Source organism: Dreissena polymorpha, chromosome 11 (genome assembly GCF_020536995.1).
Source record: "Dreissena polymorpha isolate Duluth1 chromosome 11, UMN_Dpol_1.0, whole genome shotgun sequence".
Classification (NCBI taxonomy): Eukaryota; Metazoa; Mollusca; class Bivalvia; order Myida; family Dreissenidae; genus Dreissena; species Dreissena polymorpha.
In genome coordinates this window covers 62,756,712-62,784,636 of record NC_068365.1, presented here as the reverse complement: position 1 = coordinate 62,784,636, position 27,925 = coordinate 62,756,712, and the positions used below count along the sequence as shown (strand labels likewise).

Genomic DNA, 27,925 nt, shown 5'->3' with positions numbered 1-27,925 from the left:
CATCGTATTCTACAACAAAGGCATATATACGTGAATACAAAGCATAGAACATGTGATACGTACTATTTATTGATGAATCAACTGTCCTTACACGAATGAAACATTGTTTACAAACATATGCAATACGCTACATAAAAAAATCAAGCGACTTAAAGGTGAAATAAGCAAGTACAACAAATTTAAAGTGGTTTACATTATAATCATTAAGAAAGTAATATTCAATCTGTTAGCTTAACATCATTTAATCTTTTTGTTAGACATTTCTGTTTTATTGTATGTATTCCACATTTTCGACTCCAAACCATATGTACAAAGTTGTAATATGTTACATAAAACAATTGTTTGCATAAAAAACGAAGATGTACAAACAACACTAGTTCAAAGAAACAAAGATTGTACGTGTGAATGCAGTGTATGCCGTTAAATTAACAGTTAACCTATTTCTGCCTAGCGTCTAGAATTAAAGGCCTTGGCAAACAGCGTTAAATTTGAGATAACGTTATGAGGAGTGAGTATCGAGATCTGTATGAGTTTCCTTCCTTGATCAAAAGAAACTCGATAGATTGACTTGAGACGTATAGTCTGTAGTTGCCTAACAAACGTTATAATCAAGTGATTAACCCATTTATGCCTAGTGGACTCTCCCCTCCTTCAAAATTGGATCAATTTATTTCCGAAATTAGGGATGTCTAGTATATTTATTTCTATATCTAGAATATTTCTACCAGAAATTCCTTTAAGCAAACAGCGAAGACCCTGATCATGCGGCGTCTCGTCTGGGTGTACGCTGTTTGCCAATGCCTTTTTTTCTAGACGCTAGGCATAAATGGGTTATTTTTCAGCTATAAACATTAATATGTGTTTGTTCGTTGTTGTTTTTTTTACAATTTTAGTTATTCAATATTGTATAATTGAATGTTTCCGGTTATTGTGTATTTAATGCAACATATATTTTAGAAATATCAACATAGACGGTTTTTATACGATACCCTGGCATAACGGTTTTGTTTTCAAATTAAAACAAACAAAAATATTTGGTGGGGTGTAGAATTGTGTGTTTGTCAAAATAAATGTATTTTGCTGCTATCCTTTAATTTATCGAAGTTAATTTGCAATACAGCAATACATTTGAGTTGTGCAGGTTTCGTTGTGCTCCGGATTTAAAAAGATACTTGTGTACCAACCATAATGTAAATAAATGAAAACTAGAATAACGTTTGGCAAGAGCCAATAACAACGTAACGCATGAATTTCTGCAAAAACATAAAACAAATTATCAATCTATCAGCATGTGACACAAAATAACAACACAACGCATACAACACTACAAAAACAACATCTACAACGATACGGCCTGCATGGTACTTAATCACATTCGAAAACAAACATACATGACAAATATTAAATCCAATTATAAATATTTTTAATAAAAAGGGCGTGTAAGTTATTTATTTGTATTAAACAAACGCGTATTGCAAACAATCCAATTATAAATATTTTTAATAAAAAGGGCGTGTAAGTTATTTATTTGTATTAAACAAACGCGTATTGCAAACAATCACAAGTTTATCATTTTTTCATTATAAATAATCAACTTACACGTATTCCAGTCATACATGATGAGACATGAAAACTTGTATAATAATGTTCAAAATCTAAAAATAAAATAAAAAACATATATCTTCGTGTGAAAAGTTTCGAAGATTATTAACCCATTTATGCCTAGCGAGTCCTTCTCATATTCTAAAACTCATATCCGAAGAATAGATAGGAGCAGGAAGGCCGGTTTCGTAATCCGTGTTGGATAACGAAGAGGATGCTTTCACCAGATTGGCACCAGTCACAGGATCACGTGACTGTGAGAACGATTGGCTCCTGCGGGTGTTGGAGTTTTCCGCAAGTCTGCCGTTAAGAAACGTGTTGCTTGAATAAATGTGTCGCATTAGCGTAGGGTCTCTATTGGAGCTAAATGGTGCTTCAAACCTGAATAATAAATAAAACTTAGATGCACTTCAAATTGAAAGTTAGCTCAAAAATAAGGCATATCGATGATATTTACGGTATTGTATTTTCAATCATAATAATATAATTTATTGACTAATAAATATATAAGACTTTATGAAATAGCTGCTCAACACCAAGGTTTCATTTATATAAGCTGTGCTCTGTGAAAAGGGGGTTAAATGCATGTGCGTCAAGTGTCGTCCCAGATTAGCCTGTGCAGTTCGCACAGGCTAATCAGGGACAACACCTTCCGCATAAACTTTATTTTTGCTAAAAAGAGACTTTCTTTAAACAGAAAATATAATAAAATTGGAAAATGTCGTCCCTGATAAGCCTGTGTGGTCTGCAAACATTAATTTTAAAGGACTTTTTACGCCCATGAATTGAACCCCCTTTTTCTCAGTGCGCGACACATATAAAAGCTCAGTACAAAATTCGTTTTCCTAATGATTTTCGTCCCAGTGACACTTTCCGCAATCGCGGAAATCTCCCGAGACGATATATAGGGTTTATTACACTTAGTTTTATCAACTAAAAAAGAAGAATGTCACAAAAGGTGACGTGAGGGCGAAACTTGTTTGTACTTAACGTATCTAAGCAGAAAACAAGTTTTCAAACAGTTCCATCTAACCATAAATACGGCGCCAATAATGAATGATATCGCTAATAATATGTATCGCCAAACCAAATATAATTCACCTAGTGGACTCTCCAATCCTTCTAACTTGTGGTCGTGAAGGCATTTCGCGAGGTGTCGGAGTTATCCAATCATCCTCATCTGAACTACTCTCACTGCTGCTGCTACTTGTTCTGTACTCCCGTCTAGCCATGATGCTTGTGCTCATCCCAGGCATTGAATCAGGTCCGTGTAGGAAAGTTCCTAGTCCAGCCTTCCCCTTCCCCGGAATGGTTTCCCCGTACAAGAACGTAGTCGTCCGATGTTTCGAGTTGGAAAATTGTCTCCTTTTTACGTCTTTTGATACAGCCTCTTGTAGTGCCAAGTTGTCGCTGCGAACAATAAAAAACTTACACATATTGTGTTGGAATTGTAGTAACTTAACAACATCAATACAGTAATTTACAGGTCATGCGATGACGGTACGATGTTCGTGTCAATGTAATTACCGAATCATTAAGTTGGCAATATTAAAGTTAATGTTCTACGGATTAATAGCGTAAAACATTCCTAAATAGTCAAGTTTTCTATATAAATGCTGACTTTCCACTATAAAATAGTATTATAACATGGCCATTTTCAAATTCATACAAACGAACATTTTAACTGATCTCAAGTAGAAGTAAGTAAACTGGCTCTCAACTTACATCTTATTCTTGTTCTTACAGAACAAAGAGTACACGGTGTAGACGCTCAGACCCGCAACCATCGCCAGCTCTATGGCGAGTATCGCATATAGGGTTGAGCAGGCGGAAGATCCCGAACACGTGGTGCTTTTCGCAGCCTTTGGAGGGTCAACCGTGGCCGTGAAGTTAGCTGTCAACATCACGGTGGTGAATTGGGCAGGCGTACCGCCGTCGGAAACCTGGCAACAAAATACAAGTATGCCATATTTCTGAGATTGTGCTAGTTGTACGGCATTCAATAATATTGAAACCGTGCACTCAAGATTAGTGAATTGGTGGACAAAGCATACCTCGAAGCGTACGCTTCAATATGTGGCGTACATTATGTTCACACGGTGTTCTCTGATTTAGACGCGAGCTTATTGAATTGTATTCAATGGTAAAACTGCAGTTGAAGCAAGCTTAGCACTGCGGAAATTATGTGACGCCGATAAACTTCCGATTCGAAGCTTATATATCTGTGCAATGTGCTTTTTGATTCATGATTTATCATAAAATGTTTGTAGCATGTTTCGATATGTTTATGAATTGCGTTGATTTGATCCGTTCATATTACATAGGTTTAATATTTCTCTCTCAACCAAGAAAAAATCAACAATCTAAGATAGGAGTCATGATATGCGTGACGTAGCAATGTCAAGATAGAAGTCATCATATGCGTGACGCAGCAATGTTAAGATAGAAATCATCATATGCGTGACATAGCAATAACAGGACAGAAGTCATCATATGAGTGACGTAGCAATGTCAGGCTAGAAGTCATCATATGAGTGACGTAGAAATGTCAGGCTAGAAGTCATTATATGAGTGACGTAGCATGTCAGGCTAGAAGTCATCATATGAGTGACGTAACAATGTCAGGCTAGAAGTCATCATATGAGTGACGTAGTAATGTCAGGCAAGAAGACCTCATATGAGTGACGTGGAAATGTCAGGCTAGAAGTCATCATATGAGTGACGTAGCAATGTCAGGCTAGAAGTCATCATATAAGTGACGTAGCAATGTCAGGCTAGAAGTCATCATATGAGTGACGTAGCAATGTCAGGCTATAAGTCATCATATGAGTGACGTAGCAATGTCAGGCTAGAAGACATCATATGAGTGACGTAGCAATGTCAGGCTAGAAGTCATCATATGAGTTACATAGTAATGTCAGGCTAGAAGTCATCATATGCGTGACGTAGCATGTCTAGGATAAAAACTTTCATTTGGTAAATTCTTAAGGTATTAATTGTTGTTGATTTTATGTTATTGCTGTAATATTCGCCACAAGTTTAATTCAATGTGTGGCACATGGACGCATTTAATAAACATATTTTTAATTTATGTATATTAACAAAAATTTCCATTTTACAAAGTTATTAAAGTTCTATTCAAGCATAATTGTGCTTTTATAATGTAAAGAATTTTATTCACGTTAAATCACATTTTAAACATGTATTGTTTATAATAATACGAATGCACATACTTTGACATAGAATTGAAAATTCTTGTTGTAATTCAATTTCATCTCCTCCCTCAGATACAAAACAGCCGAATTTTTCACTCCAGCTCTCTTTCGTCGCCCCGCGGTCGTCACAGATCGCAACTCGAAGTATCGTCTGCCTAGACCGTTGCCAAGGATACTGAATGCGCATGCGCCGTGGTTACCCTTTTCGCCATCTACGCATGTCACTGTTAAAAGCGGCTCGCTGGGACTTGTTGAAGAATCAACCTGGATTGTAAAAAAGGCGACATAATAGACTTCATGTATGTACTCTCATTGAATTCTCCTACAAGGCGCGTTAATCTTAGCTACTTTAGAAAGTTTTCGGTATACATTAAATTGATAAAGTTAGCATTGCGTTCACACAAAAAATGCAACGACTTTCACATACATAGAAACCATACATGAAAACAATCAATATACACTGAATTCTTTACAAAGCCATGTTTTGATTCAAAGACAGAAAATGCAAGTAAAATACACTTGGAAATCATTTTGGATGACTTGCAAAGATATTAATAATAACAAAACTGATAACGTGTGTAAACTAAACGGTGTCAATTTAGAGAGATCAAATGTGCATCATGCTGAACATAGCCTCATTAGCTCATTGGCAACTCCAACATCCATACTTTTTTCAGTACATTTGTATATACATGTACTTGCTAATCAATGAACACTGGGATAAATTTAATATACGTTATACGACAAATACTTATCATAATGGACACGTGCTTATCATAGTAATACGTTTGTGTCAATTGGCGTTTAATAAGACGTCTTTAAACTATAAGCACACTATGTTCAACACCGATAAACACACGTTTGATCGTTTTTATTTTAATGATATACTTAATTTAAATTCATTTAATACTCATCCCATTGCTTACACATCGTTTAATATGTGCTCATAAACCATTATCGGTGTAACAATATATAAAAATAATGCAACACATGGCATCACATAACATATTAGTTTCCCAATTAAGCACATGGTTTGTTTTACATCAAATATAAATTGCAATACTTATCGTTCTTTGTGTAAGGAACAAATAGAGGTATTCTAATCTAGCGAAAGTCAAAACCGGAAGTTAAATTGATGTTGGCTTGAATAATATCACACATCAGCGTTAATTTCTTACCTTGATAGCAACGGATCCGTCAGACAGAGTATTGTTGCTGATTGATTTGTCAAGTATAAACGAGGGTTTCTGATCATTGACGTCCTCGATATTGAACACTATGTCGACATCAGACGTGTGCATTGCGCTGTCCGTGCAACGTATGGTTAACGTCGTAGTGCTAGGAAGATTTGAGATGCTGTCATCAAGGTCCCACTCTTTGGCCAGGTGGATTTTTCTAGTTGTTATGTTATAGCTTAAATATTCATGTAAAGTGTTTATTTCAGTTAAATATTAATAATATTTAAGACTAAACGTATGTAACTTACGTCGCAGATAAATACGTATAAAAGTATACTCATGAGATCCGTTATTCTGACATCAGGACGTTAATGTTATTAATGAATGAATCGTGTCTTGGCATATTAAGGACAAATATATTCGGTTTATATATTTAATTCAACTTACAGAAAATATTCCACATGGTCCCCTCCGGCAATCGTTATGGTTTGGGTATCTTCCTCATCAAAGTCCGTGCATTCCAGTCCGATATGAAATATTCTGCCAACTTTCTTTAGAACAAAATATGCAAAATATTATCTCAGTAATCTAAGCGATCCATATTATATAGTGTTGAGTAACAATTTTAAAAGACTTACGACAGATATAATAAATCTAGTAAACAATCTGAAGATGCATGTTTTCAGCCTCTGAATTTCCGCGAAACATTCTTACGGAAATACCGCAACTCCGTGAATGAAGACTTTTAATTCGAGATCAACATGTAACTAACACCCCTGTAAATAACAAAAGCTACTCCTATAAGTACAACTATTACTACTCCGACATTGTTTGCTTCTACTTCGTCTGACCGGGTAAAGTTATCATACCGCGTTCTCCTTGAAAGTGATGCTTCGATTCTTCGCCGTTAAGTAGTTCTGCTCGTTTACGTCCTTGACCTTGATCACCAGCTTGTACAACTCGGGACTGACAAGGAAGGGGTCTTGCACTGTTAGCCGCAATGTATACCTCTTCTTGGTCTCGTAGTCGAGCGCCTTCAACAGCGTTATACTTCCCGCTATAAATATGATAAATGATTGCAGCGAAAGGTCACGTCTAATTACAAGTTAGGCAATGTCATCCCAAGTATATTCGAGTAAAGCAAAGAAGAAACAAAGAATGCCATACATTTTATGCGTTAGGTATTATACGTCCGCCAGTAATACTATTCGTAGAAACCTCCGTAAAAAAAGTGTGTCTGTCCGTACTCTCTTAATAACAAAGGTATTGCAGTATAAGGGTGTAAAACCACGTGACAACTAACCGTATCTATCTAATTCAAAATAGCCAATTGTGTCATTTGATCTATTATTCAAGAACAACGTATGAATTTCCGCCGGAATGTCTGTGTCTGACACAGTGGCTGTGAACACCGTGTAGCCAATGGCAGCGTCTTCCGGTACTTCGACTTCAGCAGGAAGATTGCTGATGGATGGATAGGAATGCTGTGCTGTAACGAAGTGCACGTGTATAACTTATCAAATGCTTAAAACTTAAAGGCGAGCGAACAATGTTTATCATCTTACCGGTGGTTGCATGTATCGCTGGGACAAAATTATAAATCTTTTCAATAGAAAATTTGAATTAATTTCCGAACGAAGCACAACACACACACTTAAGAAATATCCAAAATAAACACACATAAAACTTCAATAATTGCAAAGTATTTCATAAATGTCTTACCAATTCTATGCAGAATAAGGTTGTTTTTATTACCACAACTTTACTGTGAAGAACCTTGCTTTTGTGAAATATATAAAAGGTCTGAAATATATCAAATATAACTCGTTAATAAGCGTAAAAGTACTTGTGAAGTTTAATTGAAGGGTCCCGCAGTCAGCAAGGGGATGTTTAGCGTCACCAACACACACTTTCATGCTGTAAACGTCTCCGATTTCACTGGATATGCTAACGTTGCGCCGTAGCTTCACCTGGAGGGTATCCGACACTGAAATGACATACCCAATGTTGGCTAACAATCAGTATCAGAGTTAACCATCAAATGATGTTAAACCAACGTTTAAAATTATGATAAATATCATATTTATATTTGGTGATAGTTAAGTCGTTTGAGGAGAAACAAACTGTGGAAAAATAATTGCACATAGCGTGATATGTATGGATATCAATGCTTAAAAGGAAGTAAATGTTTTAAAGATTTCAACTGCCTAATTTGATTCCTTTATTTGAATTGAAGTTAGCGTCGTGTGCTTCCAACTGTAACGGTTAAATGTACATTAAATTGAAAGCTATTTGAATTGATTAGCAATTTACCGACGTCGCATTTCAGCGGTACATTGGAGTTGTTCACATAACAAGTGTACACCAAGGTATCCCTTTCCTCGTCGAATGCTTGCTCCGTAATCAGCGTGCTTCCACTGAACATCGTGGACTGATCAACATTACGAGAGACCAAACCTGAAAGTCACGTCGCAAAACCATTGGCTAAGGTGGATCGGCGTAAGAAAGTTTGAATAGAGCGTGCCTCTTAAACCCTTTGCATGCTGGGAAATTTGTCGTCTGCTAAAATGTCGTCTGCCGAATTTCTAAAATTAGCATTTTCTTCGATTTTTTTCAAAGAATACTATCAGAATAGCAAACAGTTTGGATCCAGATGAGACGCCACGTTATGTGGCGTCTCATCTGGATCCAAACTGTTTGCAAAGGCCTTTAAAATTCGGTTCCCGCACTGAAAGATGTTAAAGACACAGAAACTATCCACGTAGCAGTATTTAAACTAAAGCGGGTACATCTATATACGATATGACTTTTTCCAAACAGTTAAAACATGTATTAAAGTCAAATAAAAGCTCTGCGTAACTACATCAGAACACCAACGAAAAATACGTTTTTACAGTAATTGCAACAGTTGTTTAGAACTGACATCAATGTTGTTAGGATTTACGACACATGGACGAATGTAAGGTTCTGTAACAAATACGAGTTAACGTGTCAGCAGGCGTAATATTGGTCGTTTATTTTATTGATGTTAACAACATTTAATGGATTGTACCATTAAAGAAAGATAATCAAGTATGTTTAATCTTCCTTTTTCATATGCATATGTTGATTAGAGAATGAGATAAAAAAGAATGACCTTACACTCGAATAGTCATTTCAAATAAATACCACATTTTATTCAAAAACAAAATCCCATATCACTGCATATACAAGTTGAGTAAATAGCATTTATAATGACCATGCTTTTTAAATGGTCTAAGAAAATACGTTAAAACGATAATGATACACGACGCTTATGGACTATTTACGTAATTTGCTGCTTTTTTCCATTTTTGTGTTAGTGTGACAGACCTTAAAATGTATTTACTCTTGGAATGCTCAATTATGTCCTGCGTGTATTATCCCACATTACCATGAAGCTGTTGAAGTACTGGTGGTTGGTTCAGCGCCACATTTATAGTGAACGTTTTCACTTCTCCGGCACCGTATCGGTCCGTGCAATTGACGTCAAGTGTGTAGACCGTCTTGGCAGACGACAGTTTCTTGGTTACATCCGTTCCAGCGATGTAGTTCTTGACCACGTACACTTAAAGGACATTTATACGCTTCACACTACCGCAAGTATAAATTGTAAGTAATGTGACCCGAATATCATTTAAAAAAAACATTGTCAGAGTTCATGCATAGTTAAACAAAATGTAAGCGTACACATACTACGATAAGATGGGCTGAAACATTACGCTAGTACATCGTTAGTAAAGTATATAGTGAAAGTTATGTGCACTATACTAGATACATATGTAAAGCGGAAACAAAAACTTCAAGCAGTGCTCGCTTTATAAGCATAACCGAAGCCTAGTCCCGTGTGTTGGTTTAACATAGTATAACCGGTGAATTTTGTATAAAATAATGTTTTGTACATCATGTAACACAGCCCTGATTTGCCTTTGTTGCTAGTAAAAATTTGTGTTACATGATATGTCCATTCTACGCTTCAGCTATGTTTCTATCACTATCACAAAACAAAAACTATGCATTGGTTATGCATTTTTATTTCCTTGTCCCCTTTGGGCACTCACCTTGCGATGTCGAAAATGTTTCCGTAACATAGAATGGTTTGTTGACTGAAGGGTTTGTCATTGCACATGTGACGTCGTCGTCATCGTTAAGATCACTCGTTTCTATGGTGAACAATGTGAGGGTTTTGGCTTCATCTTCATGTATAGCTGTTGTCGTCACAGAGTTAATTATCTTCAGCGCCTAAATACAATAAAATTTTGAAATTATTCCCAGTGTTGCCAACATGGTAATGCATCTTTAACGATACACAATTAATGTGAATAGTTTGGACTATACACTTTAGTTTAAAGGAGCTTGTTTACAGATTGTCAAAAAGACAACTTTGTTGTCATATATTTAAAAATATTTGTAAACTGTCAATCAGTTAGAGAAATTAAACTTTTGCCGTGAACTCATACTTAAAATACAGCTTCGCTAATAAACAAAGCATCATTTGAAATTGATGACACGTGTTGGGGCACTGCTAGAGACACTCTATTTACATAAAGCTCTTTAGTCCTTTGATTGAATTCCATTAAGGCATTGTAGGAATTTAATGACACTCTTAAAAATGCGCAAAACGCTTATGACATATCATAACCTCAACACATTATAATACAAGCTAATTAGGGTATTCAAATAGCAGCATTATTCTAAAACGTGTATTCAATTTATATGCGTAAATGGTATGAACTTAAACAACAATCATCAACATATGCTGCACTTAATTTATATTTTAATAGGCAATAATTATATTTACTGACTTTTTTTACGTCGTTCTCGTGTAACGTCAATGGACTAATCTTCTTTACTTACATTGTTAACGTAAGTCACGTGTAACGTCAATTGACAAACTTTCTTTACTTACATGGTTGACGTAGGTCACGTGTAACGTCAATGGGCACACTGAGTAATAGTGACACGACTGGGCGTCTCTCACAAATGCGTTCAGGACGTACGTACTAGACGGGTAGCTGGCAGTTAGCGTCGAGAGTAGCGTTACAATTCCTGGAATTGTTTGAATATACCGCACACAGGTGTTCGTGAATTAAATTAAAAAAAAATAATGGGCATACTGTGTATGATATGTAGGCAATATGATAATATGAGCCTTGTCCTAAGAAAACTGGACTTAATGCATGTGCGTCAAGTGTCGTCCCGGATTAGCCTGTGCAATCCGCACAGGCTAATCAGAGACGACACTTTCCGCTTTTATGACATTTTTCGCTTAAATAAAGTCTCTTCTTAGCAAAAATCCAATTAAGGCGGAAAGTGTCGTACCTGATTAGCCTGTGCGGACTGCAAAGGCTAATCTGGGATGACACTTTACGAACATGCAATATGCCAAATTTTCTCAGAACGCGACTCATATAAATAACAATTAAAACAAGTAAACGTAAAAATCTAATGTGAAACGCTTGTACAGGATTCCTAATCAACATTATTAAAATGTAAAACTAAGTTGCCTGCAATAATCTTGTCACGAATCGGTAAGAAAACATACCCACGCTAAACAACGACACATTTTTATTTAAAATAAAAATAGGTTCGTTTGTTTTTCATAATTATTAGATCAAAACTTATATTTGAAAAAAAAAACATGCCATAAAAGCCGACAGTGTATTGTATTTCCCGACAAAAATGTTAGTATTTAATCTTTTAGAAGGTGACATATATTTACGTTTGCTAGCCAATAGACTCTAGTATTGCATTTTCCGTAGCAACTGAAGGTTGTTGATTCAAATGAAGCCTTTTTAAAGCATATATTATCAATACAACAATGTGTTAACGACTCGTCATACAAGAATCTGTTAACGCTTTCTGCACATGTCGACATGGATTTGTTTGTTTGGTTGCCGTTTCTAAAATTATTTCATTCACATCACAACTTTGAGTTTATCTTATCCTTTCGTGCTTACATCTACACAGTGCATAAATATCATTAAAATCATCACCAATCTGACGCCTCTTTATTAGAAGTGGACAGGATCTCATAAAATAATTAGTAATTTTCAGAACATTTTTCAATAACCAAACAAATCATCGAGTTCGGAAGATTGTTTCGGTATTTTTGTTCACTTGATAAGAATACAATTCGCATTCAAATCCAAGCTTACAATATCAATATTCCGGTATAAATCAGAAAAACTTTTTAATGAAAATACTTAAATTGAATATGTTAACTACTTTCTTATATTTACAAAACTCCAAACATACCTGTGTTTTCGTCAATTTCAAACGTGTTAGCTGAACGTGACGTCAGAGTGAATGTGATGTTAGAGTAGCTCGCGTAATTCGCAACGGCAGTTTTGACGTCAAACAAAGTACTCGGAACCGGTTCCTCTGTGGTTACTGTCTTCTCCAAAGATGAACAGGTTGGAACAGGGCCACAATAATCTTTTAATAGAAACATATCCACGTAGTGCGCACAACATATAGTGTAATACAATGAGTAGCAGCAAGTACAACATGCAAAAGAACACAAAAATATATTAAGTCTGTTTTTTATCGATTATTGTAGACAACTTGCACCAAATCTAAAATAATATTTAAGTAATTTTATCATAGAGCTTTTTTCAAAAACTTAAAATAGTATTAAAAAAAAAGAAAAAATCTTAGAAAATCAAACATCATACCGCATCCATCACTTTTAGTAAATCTATATAATTACCCTCTAGGTCAATAGTGAGAAGTTCGCATATCTCGTTACGTCTCTCGTGTCCACAAATCTCGATGGTATATGACGTGTTTTTGGGAACATCATAGAGGTACGTCGTGAGTGAAATGTTACCGAGCTGGTCTAATAGAATAAAGAAAAAGGTCGTTTTACTAAATACAATTACTTCTTTAGCATTTCCGTCGACGTTTTGTCGAAAAGTCCATTTTTGCGCGAATTTCCTTTTTATTTTTTGGAACCGCGATTTCATGACACCTTTTCTGCGAAACTACTAGATATGCTATTCACACAGAAAGGGATAGTTATGGTTTGTAAGAAATCCACGAAAACAATTGGTGAAAAGGTGTAACCGTTAAAACTGCTTATCGTTTAGTCAAACACCAGTTGGGATGTTGACATTCCCAAAACTATAACAAGCGTATGAATTACATTTAATTATATGAAAATGGTCAAATCTATTTTAAACACATTTATAATATATTCGTGACGGCGTATATAATAATATTGTAATAAACTGTAAAATATCTATGAAATCGTTACTTTGTCTTGATCACAATTTTGTTCGTCCCGCATAAGATAACTTATATGACTAATCCGCTTTTGATGAAACTTCGACGGCAATCTTATTTATAATCGGCCTAATTTACCTGTTTTTATAACCCATGAAATTCTTACACATTCAAATATACTCGTGAATAAAGAAAAACAGGATGAGGTTGAGATTGTTGTGCTAGAACCATACTTAAGGTTTACTCTCGGTATTTAATAGCAAGACGGCGCCATTTTTTGCTCAGATTCCATCGCTGAGAGGGCAAGTTTGACTATAAATGAACGAGATGGCAAAAAGTGAAACCTACTGAAGTAGTTGCCGCTAGGATCACCCCGGAAGTACGCGGTAACGGTGCCGTCGTTCTTCATGAACTTGTACTCGTAGGTGAGATTCTCGTTCTCTTCATCCTGGTACATTATGGAGAATATAATGTCCTCCTCACTGCCTTGCTTGAGATCCAAGTCCAGGTGTTCTGAACAGAATGATAACATATATTGGGTCATTTGTATTAAACATTTTTAAACAATAATTGTACCTGGCGGACTGGAAAACAGGTGTTCTTAACACAATGGGGATACATGGTGATGCACACGTACATAAAAGACATGTATTTTACGAGGCTGACAGACAAGATACTTAATTTAGCCTTTTTATGTACAATGATTAACTGTATTCTCCAAATTCTGAATAATTAGTAAAATCAAATTGTGTACGTCAAACATTAATAGTTGATAAATTCCATGTGATGCAACTGCGCGAGCTGCAACTTTTACATTATCACTAAACGCATGCTTTGTTATTCAGCCCATTACGTAGAGAAACGTCAACTTACTGGGTAGATTCCTCCACGTTGGGGCCTGGTTGCGTGTGGGATAAAACGTAAAGTTCCTGTTGTCAATGGCTCCGTATCCGTCTTTACACATGATTGACACGTTGTACCATTGCGTCACGTTGTGCGTCATACAACCGCTATGCTTCGGACACGTGTAATTCTCGCGTTTGTATCCGCATGGGGGAGAGTACTGGGATGTAGGGACGGTGCATTCTTTCTTGTATAATTTATATGCTACAAAATAGATATACCGTGATTCGACAAAGCTCAAATATTAACCGTATTGAATGTTTTGATGCTATGAATAAGAAATTGAAATTTTTTTAAATTGTCTGAAAAGGCACATGAGCTTAAACAGACAATGATCATATTACGGCAAAATACGTTATACCTATGTTACAGATATCAGTACCACAGTAATTGTTTAAATTCAATATAAGTATAAATTCCTAAATACTCAAAAATACATAGAATGTCGTACTTAAATGACTTAAGACAACGCTATTTGACTAACTGAGAAAAACAATTAACGAAAATTTGATGTTAGATAAAATCCAACTTGAGCTCATTTTGGATGACTCTGTCTCTTAAAGTTGATGGAAAACATAAGTGGTGTCTTTACCAATTCTATGCCTTCACTATTTAACATTACATGAACATTTGTTTCATCAGATGACGCTTACAGTCCCATCTTATTTGGTCGTTGGGGTCATCCAGACGAAGATCAAACAGCTCCATGTCATTCTCTCCCCACTGGTCGTGCACGTACTTAATCCAGCACGTGATGTTATCTTCGATGTCGTGACCGTCCTCAGGCGCATCGTAGTTGTAATCGTACACCTTGAGGTTGTGAAGCAACGTCTCAGTGTCGTTGTCCTCGTGTAGCGAGGTTTGGGCGGGGAGACTAATAATGTGCGGGGGCTGAAGGAGTTGTAAAAAATGCTTCATTGTTACAACAACTAATAAATGAAACAAATAAATAATTCATAAGGCAGAAATGTTAATTTCTAAGATAACAAACATTCATAGCCCATTTACCATATATGACATATTAAATAGTTTGGGAATTTATATAGGACTTTGCGGTGTAAATAACCAAGCAAAAATGAGATAGCATTTTGTCATTGTATTAATTGTTTAAGGTATATAAGGTATCTATAAGTTGAATGTACATGTTAACTGATATTTGGATAAACAATGTAGTATATTTTTGATATTTAATAATATATTAAACGATTGTAAAATTGCTTTGCGCTGTTTACCCAGTTTGTATAGTGGATGGTGACCCTCATTTTACACGTTGTTGTATTGCAGGACTCAGAGTTGCTCACCGTGACCGTTTCTAAGTACGACTTGGTCGGCCAGGCGGGCCAGATACTGATGTTCTTAGTAAGGTAGATGTGACCTAATAAGTATAAAACAACTTTGCATCGATAATGTTGCAATGGGTGTGTTTTCCAATAACCTACTTTGTTCAAATACATCGCTTGGCAATTTTTATGACCTTATTAAAAAACAATTTTTCAGTAATGTTATCTATGTCCTTAGAAATAAAGTAAAGTAAAATAAAATCATTCTTAAGATTTATCTCTGATAAAATGAATAATGAACATGTATGTTTGAATTCCCTTTATGCAACTTCCCCTTCCTTAGTGATAAGACAATTATTAAGGTTTGTATTGTCAAAAGAAATGTAACGTTCGTTTATTAATTTGTAATCATGTTATCATTAATAAGATGGGTTTTGCATGAAAGGTGTATGCATTCTACATGTTTAAATCGAAACAAGCGATACAGCATTCGTAAGACAGTACCCGAGTCTGCATCGATGGTCGACTCAGAAAATCCACCGTCGTCTAGAGACCAAGTTTAGACCACGTGTTTCTATTAAAGAAGAGCAATGATGTAAGATAATATATCTGATATTGAATAAACCTAGTTTGTTTGTTGTTGTTGTTGTTTTGGGAGGGGGGTGTTTGTTGTTATTTTTGTGTGTGTTTGTTTGTTTTTGTGATTTTTGTATGTGCGTGTTGTTGTTGTTTTTTGGGGGGAGGTGGTGGTAAGTAAGTACAAGAAATTTCTCAAACAAACATTATAACGTTGCTAACGAGTTCAACAACACATTTATTGTTCATATGAAATATGGTTAGAAAGAAACGTATCTTAAATTAATGTTTTGGATGTAACAACATGCTCTTTTTATAATTAAAGCAAAGGCTTGTTAAATTTTAATCTAATAATTTAATAAAAAATGTAACAGACAACTAGTGATAAGTCGGAAATTAAGGTCAGATGAGAAACAAACTTAGCTTTAGGCTGTGTACTTACCTGAAATACGGAAAGTGGTCAGAGGGAGTTGGGTAAATCATTCCGAAGAGGGAGTTATTGGAGTTGTGTTCCAAAATACCGTGGGTGTCCTTGAGGTCAAGGATCTCTTGGTCGGTGCAATTCGGGGTCTGGTAGCAGGCCCCTGGAAAATTGTCAGTATGCTACCATCAAGCATTGTGTTTGTGCGTGTTTACATTCCCAGTGTATTGTTTACTATTCCTTTAAAGAACTCTTCAGTCGATAAGTGTTTCAAAAGAAGTACCTGTCAATCTATATACCCAGAGTTTTAAACCATATTGTTAATGTGTAAAACAGTTTTCGATATCATCGGATTTTTGAACAGAATTCATAAATCGCAGTACTTTATTAGAACTTACACATTTCGATGTGGAGAGTATGACAAGCAGTGTCTCTTCTTCGATCTACAATACACAGGCCCATGTCGAACGTGTACGAGAACTCATACTCAAGGGTCTTGCTCAGGTAAATCTCTCCGTTTTCTACGAAAAACACATACGTGTATCAGTCATTTTTTATGTTTGTTTTAAGTGAAATCAATCGTGTGTTCGCTTAACATTATTCCTTTTTCTTTTCAACACACAGTTGAATAAACGACGAATTTAATGACTTCTCCGATGACTCCAAAGCATCATACTATATTCATATATTTGATTTATAGAAATATACAAAGCTATGTGAACCGGCATGCTGATCCAACTTATATAAATATACGACTGGTCATTATGAAATAAATGTTAACCTTCTGATGTAGCAAACAAGATCTTATGTGTTCCGAAATATAAAAACCTGTGTTAAAATCAAAGAGGTCGTTGTCATGAATCCATGAACGCCTAGGTTCGCTGCTGACATAATATGATATGACGTCATTATCCTCGGTTTCGTCAATGAACTTCGGAATGATCTGGTTGATAACTTTGCCCTCATACGTGTTGTTCTGGAAAATCTTGATGCTTTGTCCAGCTGTAAATATTTATATGAAATTAAAAACAGATATGGCGTACAAATACAATCGGCTTGAATGGTAAAGGGTACAACATGAAGGGAAATACACTGGCAAATATGTCCCCCAGTAAAGATTTTATTTTCAATATATAAGTAAAAATAGTTACTGTAAGATTATAACATTACACACTCCTGCTTTCAAATGCATAAATATGACATTGTCCCCAATGAATTGAAACATAAATTGTACGTTGAATCCAATATGAAGTATATAATTTTAGATTGTTTAAAGTGGTCGAACAAACCGTTCATTATTGCTTGGTGAACACAATTATAAATTCATAACAAAACTGTATACTGTAGTAGGGTCAGAATGTAAAGTAATATATAAAGTTGTATAAACAAGAGTCCGTTCCGTTCTATACAAAGTTGTTAGAGCCATACCTGTAAAGTAGAATGTCGGCGGCGTGTTCGCATAGAAGGTAAACGTTTTTGTCGCAGATGGATACCCGGTGTTGTAATCACTGTATGAGTTGACGTTTGTTCTCCAGCATTGGATAGTGACGTCATACGACTCTCCTGCGTTTGCGCATCCTCGCAATATGTCACAATTGTCGCACGTAATATCCGGACAAGCTTGTTTGTACAGCGTAAAGCCTATCCAATAAAACAATTTGACTCTTCTTAAACAGCGGATAAAGCTGGATCTTATGGTGGCATATTTCTACCATTCGCTTATCGATTTAGTAGGGTCGAATGTTTTCTGAAATTGACTCATATTATGTCATTTGATGGCACGTAAAAGCTTTTGCCTTATCCATTTACCGGTAATTATCTTAACAGGAAAAAATAATGCAGTTGTTTGCCACTTCATGTTCACTAACGGTAACTAGATATTACGCTTTTGTTTTCAATTTATCAGTTAAATTTATGATTAACAAGATATTTTCTATTTAAATATCCTGAAAGGCACATCGACAATGATGGAATATTTCTGCCTTTACTTATCAAATTAGTAAGTGCGAATATTGTGTCTGACACGTTTTCACATATTTAGTTATTATCTAGTAAGAAACAACGTTCCTGTCATCCACTTTGTTATAATACTCAACGAAACATAATAGATGTTAAAGCCCCTAGCTGCAAGCGATATATTCCCTTACGTCCAATGAATATAATACTTTTTTTCCTGAGTATTATTCCGCGCCTGAATGACGGATGAGTGATTCTTCGTTCCGCGATTTGACGGAACCCAAAACGAGACACAATCGCTACACATGCGCTGCATTCGCTTCGCATATATTAGCTGACAATGCGCGCTTATAGATTGATAGGGAAGTAATATAAGAGTTTGTTCTATGTGAAAGGTCAATACTTTGTCCATAGCAAAAATTTGGTATACAAAAAAACAATTGAAAAGCACTCTGAGTCGGTGTGTCAATTTCATATCAAGGTCACACTTGAGGTTCTATAGCAAATATTACAATTCAGCCACTGACACTGATTTTTCGAACGAAGCATTGTCCAATATGGATTTAGTTTCAAATACCTTTGAAGAATTGCCACATTTGTATGGTTACAGGATCACGCACATGAAATAATCCCCTCAGTTAAGGTCAAAACCAAGGGATCAAAGGTCAAAACACAGTCTTAAGCATGAAGAAAATGTTCCATCTGCTTGGTAGCAGACCTTAACATCCTGAGTTGCGCACGTACAAACCAGGTCTCTGACCAAAGGTCCCGGTCACAACTCAAAGATTAAGTTCAGACACATGAAATCAATTGTGACGTTTTTTTTAGATTAACCCAAAAAAGCCCTAATTTCCAGGCGCACAACGAAGGGTAAATGGCACTATTGTCGGTTCCTGCTGTACAAATATGCTTCTGTCGTTAAAGATTTATGATTTAAAATTATTATGATGACGGAGGTATTCATAGGAATAAAACTTTTCTTATGGATTCATTTTCATAAACATACAATATTAACTAGTATATCATGTATAGAGCCTTGTGGTACACCGGTTTTGATACATCAAAACGATGATTTTCTGTATAAAAATAGGTTCCAGAAAATCATCGTTTCAATATATCAAAACCGGTGTACCACAAGGCTCTATACTTGGGCCTATTTTATTTCTTATTTACATTAATGACATCCCATCCTTCGTTAAAATCTCAACAATTGATCTTTACGCAGACGATTCAACATTACACTATCGGATTATAATATTCAAAATGTACATAGAGAATAATAGGTTAGTGTTGATTATAGATCAAATTTATCATGCGAGGCTTAGAAAACAAAAAGCTAGAGCCTTGGCGAGTGCTTTTTCGTTTTCGTGCCAAGCATGATAAACCTGATCTATAATCAACACTGACCTATTATTCTATTTATCCCACTTTTTATTCAGTAAACTTTTTTTATTTAAACAAAATAAGTTTTCACGAGTGTTTGTCGTACTTTGATAATGACTGTAGTGTAACCAAGGTCAGTGTATTACTCCGCGTTCCAAAAATAACCGCTGATCAAATAATCATTTTTTTTAATCAGAATATCGTTCTGTAAAAAAGTGTCGAGCGTTATTAATTACAATTTTAATCATATTGAATTGCAAATCTTTAAGTTTTATGATATCAATATGACATTAAGTTGTTATATACAATGAACTACATTTGTTTACAACGTAGCCTAACACCACACACAATTCACTTTCGATATCAAACTATCGAGTCGATCACGAGGTGCACATTATTTGCTTCTTTGTTATAATATGTGGTTATTTCGTGACGAAATAACAAAGATTACTTGGATTTAAGCTAATTATATACATTAACATTTTGAATGTTGAAAGTGGCACCAAAGAATTGTGAGGCAAAGTTGTTCGAACGCTGGTGAACCGTGAAGTGACTGGGTGGGGCGAACATCAAGATCAACTTGTTCGACGGTAGACAGTGGTTGTCTAGGCTGCATTTCGGCCATAGTTTCGGTGCGTGAAGGTGTACAAGAGGAACTGTTGGATTGTTACATTTACTGGACTGAGCAAGAATGAACACTTTTGCAGCTGTTCAACAGATATGTTGGAATAATTGGTTAAGGACTGGACATTTTTGTGCCCTGTTATTGCCAAGGTTTCAGTGGGTGGATATTTGTATTTCGAAATTTTTGGACCAGGAATTTGCGAACTGAGTGGTTCGTTATTCTCTTGTGCTTGAGAAAGCCGGAGTCTTTTGCCATGGCCTTCAGCATCTGACCTAACTTGTTGACACCCAATTGTTGACGCAAGAATCACCGGGATGCAGTGTCATTTGTGCGTATTGCCAGGTAGAAAAGATGCTTTGAAGAAAAATCAGATGGATGCATATCCGAGTACAGCTTGTAAATTAACACAGGATTTCTTGGTCCAGACGATTGTTTTCTACGGTCAAAGGGGAGCAACTCGCACTGACTTCTTCAAAGGGGAGCAACAACGACAGAACCTATTTGCATAGTGTTACATTTACCTAATACTTGAGGTTTTAATAAAAATAAATGACAAAAAAAACACGTTTTTTTGCTACTTTCCTTTGTTTTATGGTCATTAAGATTGACAAACATTTGAGATTGTTTTTATTATTGATGCACTTGGCAAACACAGGTGACGAGGTGCGTGGGAAAAAGTAGTCCCGGTTCGGCAGTTGATGACGTCATTTAGTGCCATTGATTATAGCCTTGCCGTTGATTATAGATGAAATTTAATAAACGGGGCTTTAATCAACCGATTTCTCTGTAAAAGTGGGATAAAATTAAATTTGCAAAACGATTTGGACAGCAATGCAACATGGTGCTCCATTAATAACATGTCAGTTCATTCAAACAAACAAACATGTTGATTTTATCAAAAGCTCGTAGTTCTACTGACACTCTTAGACTTAATATTAATGGCATTATCCTTGAACAAATCAAAGAATTTAAGTTACGATTGATGAGCATCTTACATGGCAATCGCACATAAACAGTGTATGTCGTAAACTCAACTTTTAACAGACCTTATTAAAACGAATTAACTCTTTTATTAACTATGAAACAAAGAAACTATTTTACAACGCATATATATTAACGACTATGTATTATTGTTGCGCATTATGGTGTTCAGCAACACAGTCACACTTACGTAAAATAAATTCGAAATAAAAACGAGCTGCTAAAATAATACTGAATAAACCATATTCAACTCCTTCAGCTCCCTTATTCAAAGAACTTGGTTGGTTGACATTTAATAACAGTACTTTCCTAAGTGGATCTTTTGTTCATAAGTTTGTAATAGGCGCAATGCCTTCTTATTTTACTTATATTATTCATATCGTAAATAACAATATGTACGCTCTTAGATCCACCACCCACACTGATATATCATCTATTCCGTTTAGAGCAAATTATGGAAAGCGAGCGTTTTCGTTTCGTGCACCAACCGTATGGAATTTCATTCAAATAAGCATCTGACACGTGTCTTCGAATACTACATTCAAAATAAAATTTAAAGAATCTATACAAACAAATCATTGGTTTTCTTTATGTTAATACTTTGTTGTGATGTGTCTAATGTGATTTATTTTGAAAATTTTGAATTTCATGCCCCCGATAGGGTGGCATATAGCAGTTGAACTGCCAGTCCGTCTGTCTCTCTGTCTGTCAGTCCGTGTGTCCGTTCGAAAACTTTTACATTGGCCATAATATTTGCAATATTGAAGATAGCAACTTGATATTTGCGATGCATGTGTATCTCATGGAGCTGCATATTTTGAGCCGCAAAATTTCAAGGTCAAGATCATCCTTCAAGGTCTAGTGTCGAAATTACAAATCCAAGGGATGTTATAACTTTTGAATGGAGATAATTATCTGACCTGCCAAATAATATATATTTTTTAAATTTAATCAAAGCGGCGCAGAAGGGGGCATTGTGTTTCTGACAAACACATCGTGGTAAAAGGTCAAGGTCATCCTTCAAGGTCTAAGGTCGAAAATACATATTCAAGCAAAGTAATAAGCTTTAAAGGGAGATGATTTCTATACCTGCCAAATGATAAATATAAATTTTATTTCAAAGCGGCGCAGTAGGGGGCAATGTGTTTCTGACGAACACATCTCTTGTTGTATCATATTTTGCATATTTTGTATTATCCCTTGTAGGTTCGTATGCATTTTCAAATATACACTTGTGTTATGTTACTGAAGACCACATTGTAAAAAAGAAATTATTTCTTAATGTTAATTCTTCATGAAATAAAGTAATTATTATTATTATTATTATTATTATTTGTATTATTATTATTATTATTATCATTATTATTATTATTATTATTATTATTATTATTATTATTATTATTATTATTATAATTATAGGTAATAGACCAACTATATGCTTACCAGATAAGAAAAACAGGTTTCCTCCTCCGTTCGAGACTGAGGTTATCTTGCATGTGTTACAGCTCGAAGTATCGTAGCACGTTTAGTAAGCCGTGCCTTGGCACGGGCTGCTTGTTAGAAAAGAGTTCTATTTGATTGAATAAAAAGTAAACATAAGAATATCAACATGAAAAAAATGATTATTTATAATATAAAGTAAAAAAAGAATGTAAAAAGAAGAATGTTTTGATTTTTGTGACAATTAAATAGACGACACTAATTGATGATCATTATATAAAAACAGAATATAATAAAACCCATAACCAATAATATTGAGGGAGACAAAGTACAAACGGTTAAACTACGATGGCAATGGAAAAAAAATACAAACATAAGTATAAACTTTTTAAATGGATATTGCTTGAAAATTGAATAACCTTAATGAAAAAGAAAAATTGTTATTGTGGCCGGCAAAGCGGAAAAATCGATAGAAGACAAACGGTGCCGGACGAGAGACGATGCGTACTCACCCGCAGCCATCCCCTCCACAGTTGCATTCGTAATTGTAAGTGTATGAACACAGATAGTTGTAGTCGCAACTCGTCGCGAGGGTCCACAAGGACTTGACTCCGTTCATGTTCTCGTGGATAGAGGTCGCGTGGGGATTTGACGAGATCGAGCTACAGTCTGAAGAAAAATTAATAAAAATATCCAACTTTTTGAGATAACGGTCGACCGAAAAATAAGTTAACGGCCGAGTGCAAAACTCAAATTAAATAATGCATTTTTAAAGGTTTCTGTACAGGCAAACTACCAAACAATTATGAATTTGGCGCATTTATCAAATCAAAGCAACGGTGTAATAAATCAGAATTAAATGGGCTATTACGCCAAGGAGCCTATTTATATAAACGTTTTGTTTGCATGGTATGATTGGTATCATAATAACATGTGCGGTTTCGCGTAAACTGATAGCATTGATTGTGTTGTTTCGATTTTTGTAGGATAAAGAAGACGGCGACAAAGACTAGCTTGCCGGAGAGAGTCGAAAATTTAAACTCGAGATCTGATTTTCTGTCGAATGGTGAAGATAAGAGCTAATATACTGAGGTTAATTGTTAATGTCAATATATCACATCGTCAATTATTCCATATGTTTGATCAGAAGTACGAGTAACCGGTATCTCATAAAATATGTACATATTAATATATTACAAAAAGACACTCATTTTTAAAGTTGGAATCTATTGTCAGCAGCATTTGGCACATTTGAGTACGATTCGACATTTCGTTATAAACGAGGTTACTTATACTGCACGCTATAGTTATTGAATCATAGCAGAACCACACACATGCAAATATATATTCGAAAACATGCCAATGGTATAAACAAACTTCATGTGTTGTTTAATGTTAAATATGGTTATTATAAGCATTTTAATTGGTGGTAGTGGTGGTGGCGGCGGCGGCGGTGGTGTAGGTGGTGGTGGCGGCGGCGGTAGTGGTGGTGGTGGCGGCGGTGGTGGTGGTCATGGTGGAAGTGTAGTAGCAGTATATATTTGCTGAGTTTTTAATTCAATATTTGGCATTAAAGCCAATTATGTTGAAAATAACGATTTCAATTATTTAATGTGATACCAGAAGATTATATCGCAGATAGTTGTTAATCAATATTAAGTCAAGATAAAGTTGTAAATGAGCATGTTAATTGTCTACTTGAGTTTTGCAAGATGACTGGGTTAAAAGTGTTGAATGGTAGAGTAGGTGTAGATGGTACAATTGGAAAATTCACTTGTTTAACCAGTAAAGGGTCTAGTGTGATCGATCTTGTTATGTGTTCACCTTCTTTATTCAAATGTATTTATCAGTTTGAGGTCTTTGATCCTAATTTAATATCGGATCACTGTGAAGTACAGTTTTGTATAACTGCCTACAATAATGAGGATACTTTTGATGATATTGATACAAAGGTTATGTTAAAAAAAGCTTATGCAACATTCATGTACACATGGGATAAAACTCAAACCTATTTTTATATATTGTCACTCTAAAATGAAAGTATTATACCTTCTTCAATTGAGGTGTGCAATGATATTAATACCTCTAACATTTTGTCGTATGTAGACCAAAGCTTATAATATTTTGTTCCATTATTTATTAGGCATGTTCATCATTATCATAAAAAAATATAAAAACGGCCAAAAATGAAAAATATCAATATGTTCAAAATAAGAAATGTTACAGTGATGAGTGTCAATCAACAAAAACGGAGTTCTATAAACTATTCAATATAGACCAGTGCACGTAGTTTATAAAAATGTCTTGCTAGACAATAAATATAAAAATATGATACTGAACAGACAAAATTTATAGAATAAAATAGATAATCATATGCAAAGAGATATTGGACTATGTTAAAAGAACATGTTAATCCTATTAAGTCAAGCACATTGCATACAGATGACTTTGTAAGATATTTTAAATAACTAAATTATCCAAATTCACACTTCGAGCAACCAGACGAAGACATAGTTTATTTTAAGGAGCTGTCGTTAATGACGAATTACACGTAATGTTTAAATAGTTAAATATTGAGATTACACGTGAAGAAATTAAAAAAGATGTTTAACAAGCGGTGTGTTTGTCAGAAACACAATACCCCCTATTGCGCCGCTTTGAAATAAAATTTCAATATATCATTTGGCAGGTTTGGAAATTATCTCCCTTTCAAATCTTATTAATTTCCTTGGATTGTATTTTTTCCTTTTGACCTTGAAGGATGACCTTGACCTTTCACCACTCAAAATGTGCAGCTTCATGAGATACACATGCATGCCAAATATCAAGTTGCTATCTTCAATATTGCAAAATATATGGCCAATGTTAAAGTTTTCGGACAGACAGACAGACAGACAGACAGACAGACAGACAGATAGACAGACAGACAGTTCAACTGCTATATGCCACCCTATCGGGGGCATAAAAACTGGTAAGTCTGCTGTCCGGATTATGTATTTAATGAGTTTTTAAAACATGGTGTTTCCGAAATTCATTTTATGGAGGTTTTGTATGTACTTTTTAATAAAATGTTGAACTTAAGTTACTTTCAAGAGCCATGGAGCAAAGGGTTAATTGTCTCTATACATAGGAAAGGCGATTTAGACGACACGGCCAATTGTAGAGTTATAACATTGTTATGCACTATAAGAAAAATATTTTGTAAAATTATTAGCAATCGATTAAGTGTCTGTGGGGGGGGGTATAATGTTTACATAGAAGCCAAATTCCGGATTTCGGAAAAGTATGAGAACAGTTTAAAATATATTTGTCGTGCAAGGTATAATTTCTCATATTTTGAATCAAAATAAGAAACGTTACACGGCATTTATTGATTTTACAAAGGCATTTGATTTTGTTGTGTGAGATATTATATGCTACAAACTAATCAAACTAGGCAAAAGAGATAAAATATAAAATATAGTATTATAAATGTAAACTGTGTTTAAATCCAAATTAAAATATAAGAACGAAATCAGTGATGAATTATTTACATGATTTTAGGGGTAAGGAAAGGGGAATCATTATCGCCCTTTTTATTGTCAATGTATCTTAACGATATCGAGGAACACTTTCTTCTAAACAAAGCCGAAGGCGTTGATATTGTCATGTTAAAATTATATTTATTGTTGTATGCTGACGGCATTGTTCTTTTTAAAGAAACGGAAGCTGGTTTACAACATGGTTTAGATTTGTTAAATGAGTATTTTGCGAAAAAGAAACTCTGTATAAATATACATAACACAAAAATAATGTTTTTTTAAGTGGAGACAAAATAGAAGAAATTTGAAGTTTATATATCAAGGAAATGAGCTAGAAATTGTAAATAAATTTACATATCTTGGTATAGAATTCACAACGGGCGGATCTTTTTCAGCAACATATGATGAGCTTTTAGGGCTAGCCCTAAAAGCACTGTTTAAGTTAAAATCAAATTTCAAGTTGATAAAATTTACAAATATTATAATCTCAGTTAGCCAAAGTCTAGAATTATTCGATAAGCTTATTGAACCAAGTTATTGCTGTAAAATTTGGGGATAAAACAATAGCATCCAAATTGAAAGAATGCACCTACGTTATTGTAAACAGGTGCTTGGTGTCCGATCTCAAACACAAAATAATTTGATTTACAGGACACTTGGGCGTAAACCCCTAATAAATAAACGGATCGTTTATGTTTTAAAATATTGTTTAAAAATATAACAATCTGATGGTGTTAAATATTATTAAACTTGTTTATAATATCGTATTGCATGATCTTGAACTTTATCCCAAAAACAATTCTTGGGTAAAATCTGTTAAACATATATTAAATACTCTAGCTTTCTGTGAGGCATGGTATTTTCAGGGAGAAGAAGACGTAAATATTGTTTTATATCTATTGTAAAACAACGCGTATATGATATAAACGTTCACAATTAGATAACCGAGGGGTAAAAGCTATTGCATTTACGAAAATTTTAGATTTCAGCCTTATCTCAATGTTGTAAATATTTCAAAATTTAGATTTGAGTTTACGCGATTAAGAGTATCTGCTCGTAGACTGGAAGTCGAAGCAGGGCGATGTAATAGCCTGCAAAGACACCGTATGATAACAGAAAATGTAAGCACTGTAACGTTTCGAAGATGAGTCCCATTTCTTTCTCGAATGTCCAGTTTTAAATAGTCTTAGAAAAGAATATATATATACAAAGATATTATTGGAATCAAACAAATATGTTAAAATGTATCGAACTATTACAAACTAACAACGCAAAAACAATTAAAAATCTTGCAACATTTATTTGCGGCTAGGCGGCGACGCACGATATATTTAACACGATATATCGCACTTGTGTAGGTAGCCCAAAAGGCGATATATCGTGTTAAATATATCGTGCGTCGACGCGACTGTCATGAAAACTATCGTGCGTCGCCGCGACTGTCAAGCAAAATATCGTGCGTCGCCGCGACTGTAAAGACAAATATCAAGTATCGCTTCGTGTGTCTAGTGGCGCGTTCAAAGGGTGACACTATACACACGAAGCGATACACAATATTTTGCGCGACAATCGCGGCGACGCACGATATTTGTACTGTTC

The 27,925-nt window shown here is 35.0% G+C and overlaps 1 protein-coding gene across 1 annotated transcript; it reads right to left on the bottom strand.

Annotated features, from left to right (window-relative positions):
* Positions 1 to 101: 101 nt before the first annotated feature.
* LOC127850876 (uncharacterized) lies at positions 102 to 15,976 on the bottom strand. The gene is made up of 20 exons (XM_052384266.1): positions 15,928 to 15,976; positions 15,376 to 15,518; positions 14,797 to 15,034; positions 14,114 to 14,347; positions 13,589 to 13,753; positions 12,726 to 12,854; positions 12,272 to 12,451; positions 10,923 to 11,062; positions 10,075 to 10,255; positions 9,408 to 9,581; positions 8,309 to 8,452; positions 7,842 to 7,982; positions 7,299 to 7,484; positions 6,865 to 7,052; positions 6,443 to 6,546; positions 5,996 to 6,230; positions 4,836 to 5,081; positions 3,328 to 3,545; positions 2,704 to 3,012; positions 102 to 1,983 (listed from the first exon to the last, which is right to left on the bottom strand). The coding sequence occupies exons 2-20, from the start codon at positions 15,403 to 15,405 to the stop codon at positions 1,737 to 1,739; spliced, it is 3,489 nt and encodes a 1,162-aa protein (XP_052240226.1). The 5' UTR covers positions 15,406 to 15,518; positions 15,928 to 15,976; the 3' UTR covers positions 102 to 1,736.
* Positions 15,977 to 27,925: the final 11,949 nt, after the last annotated feature.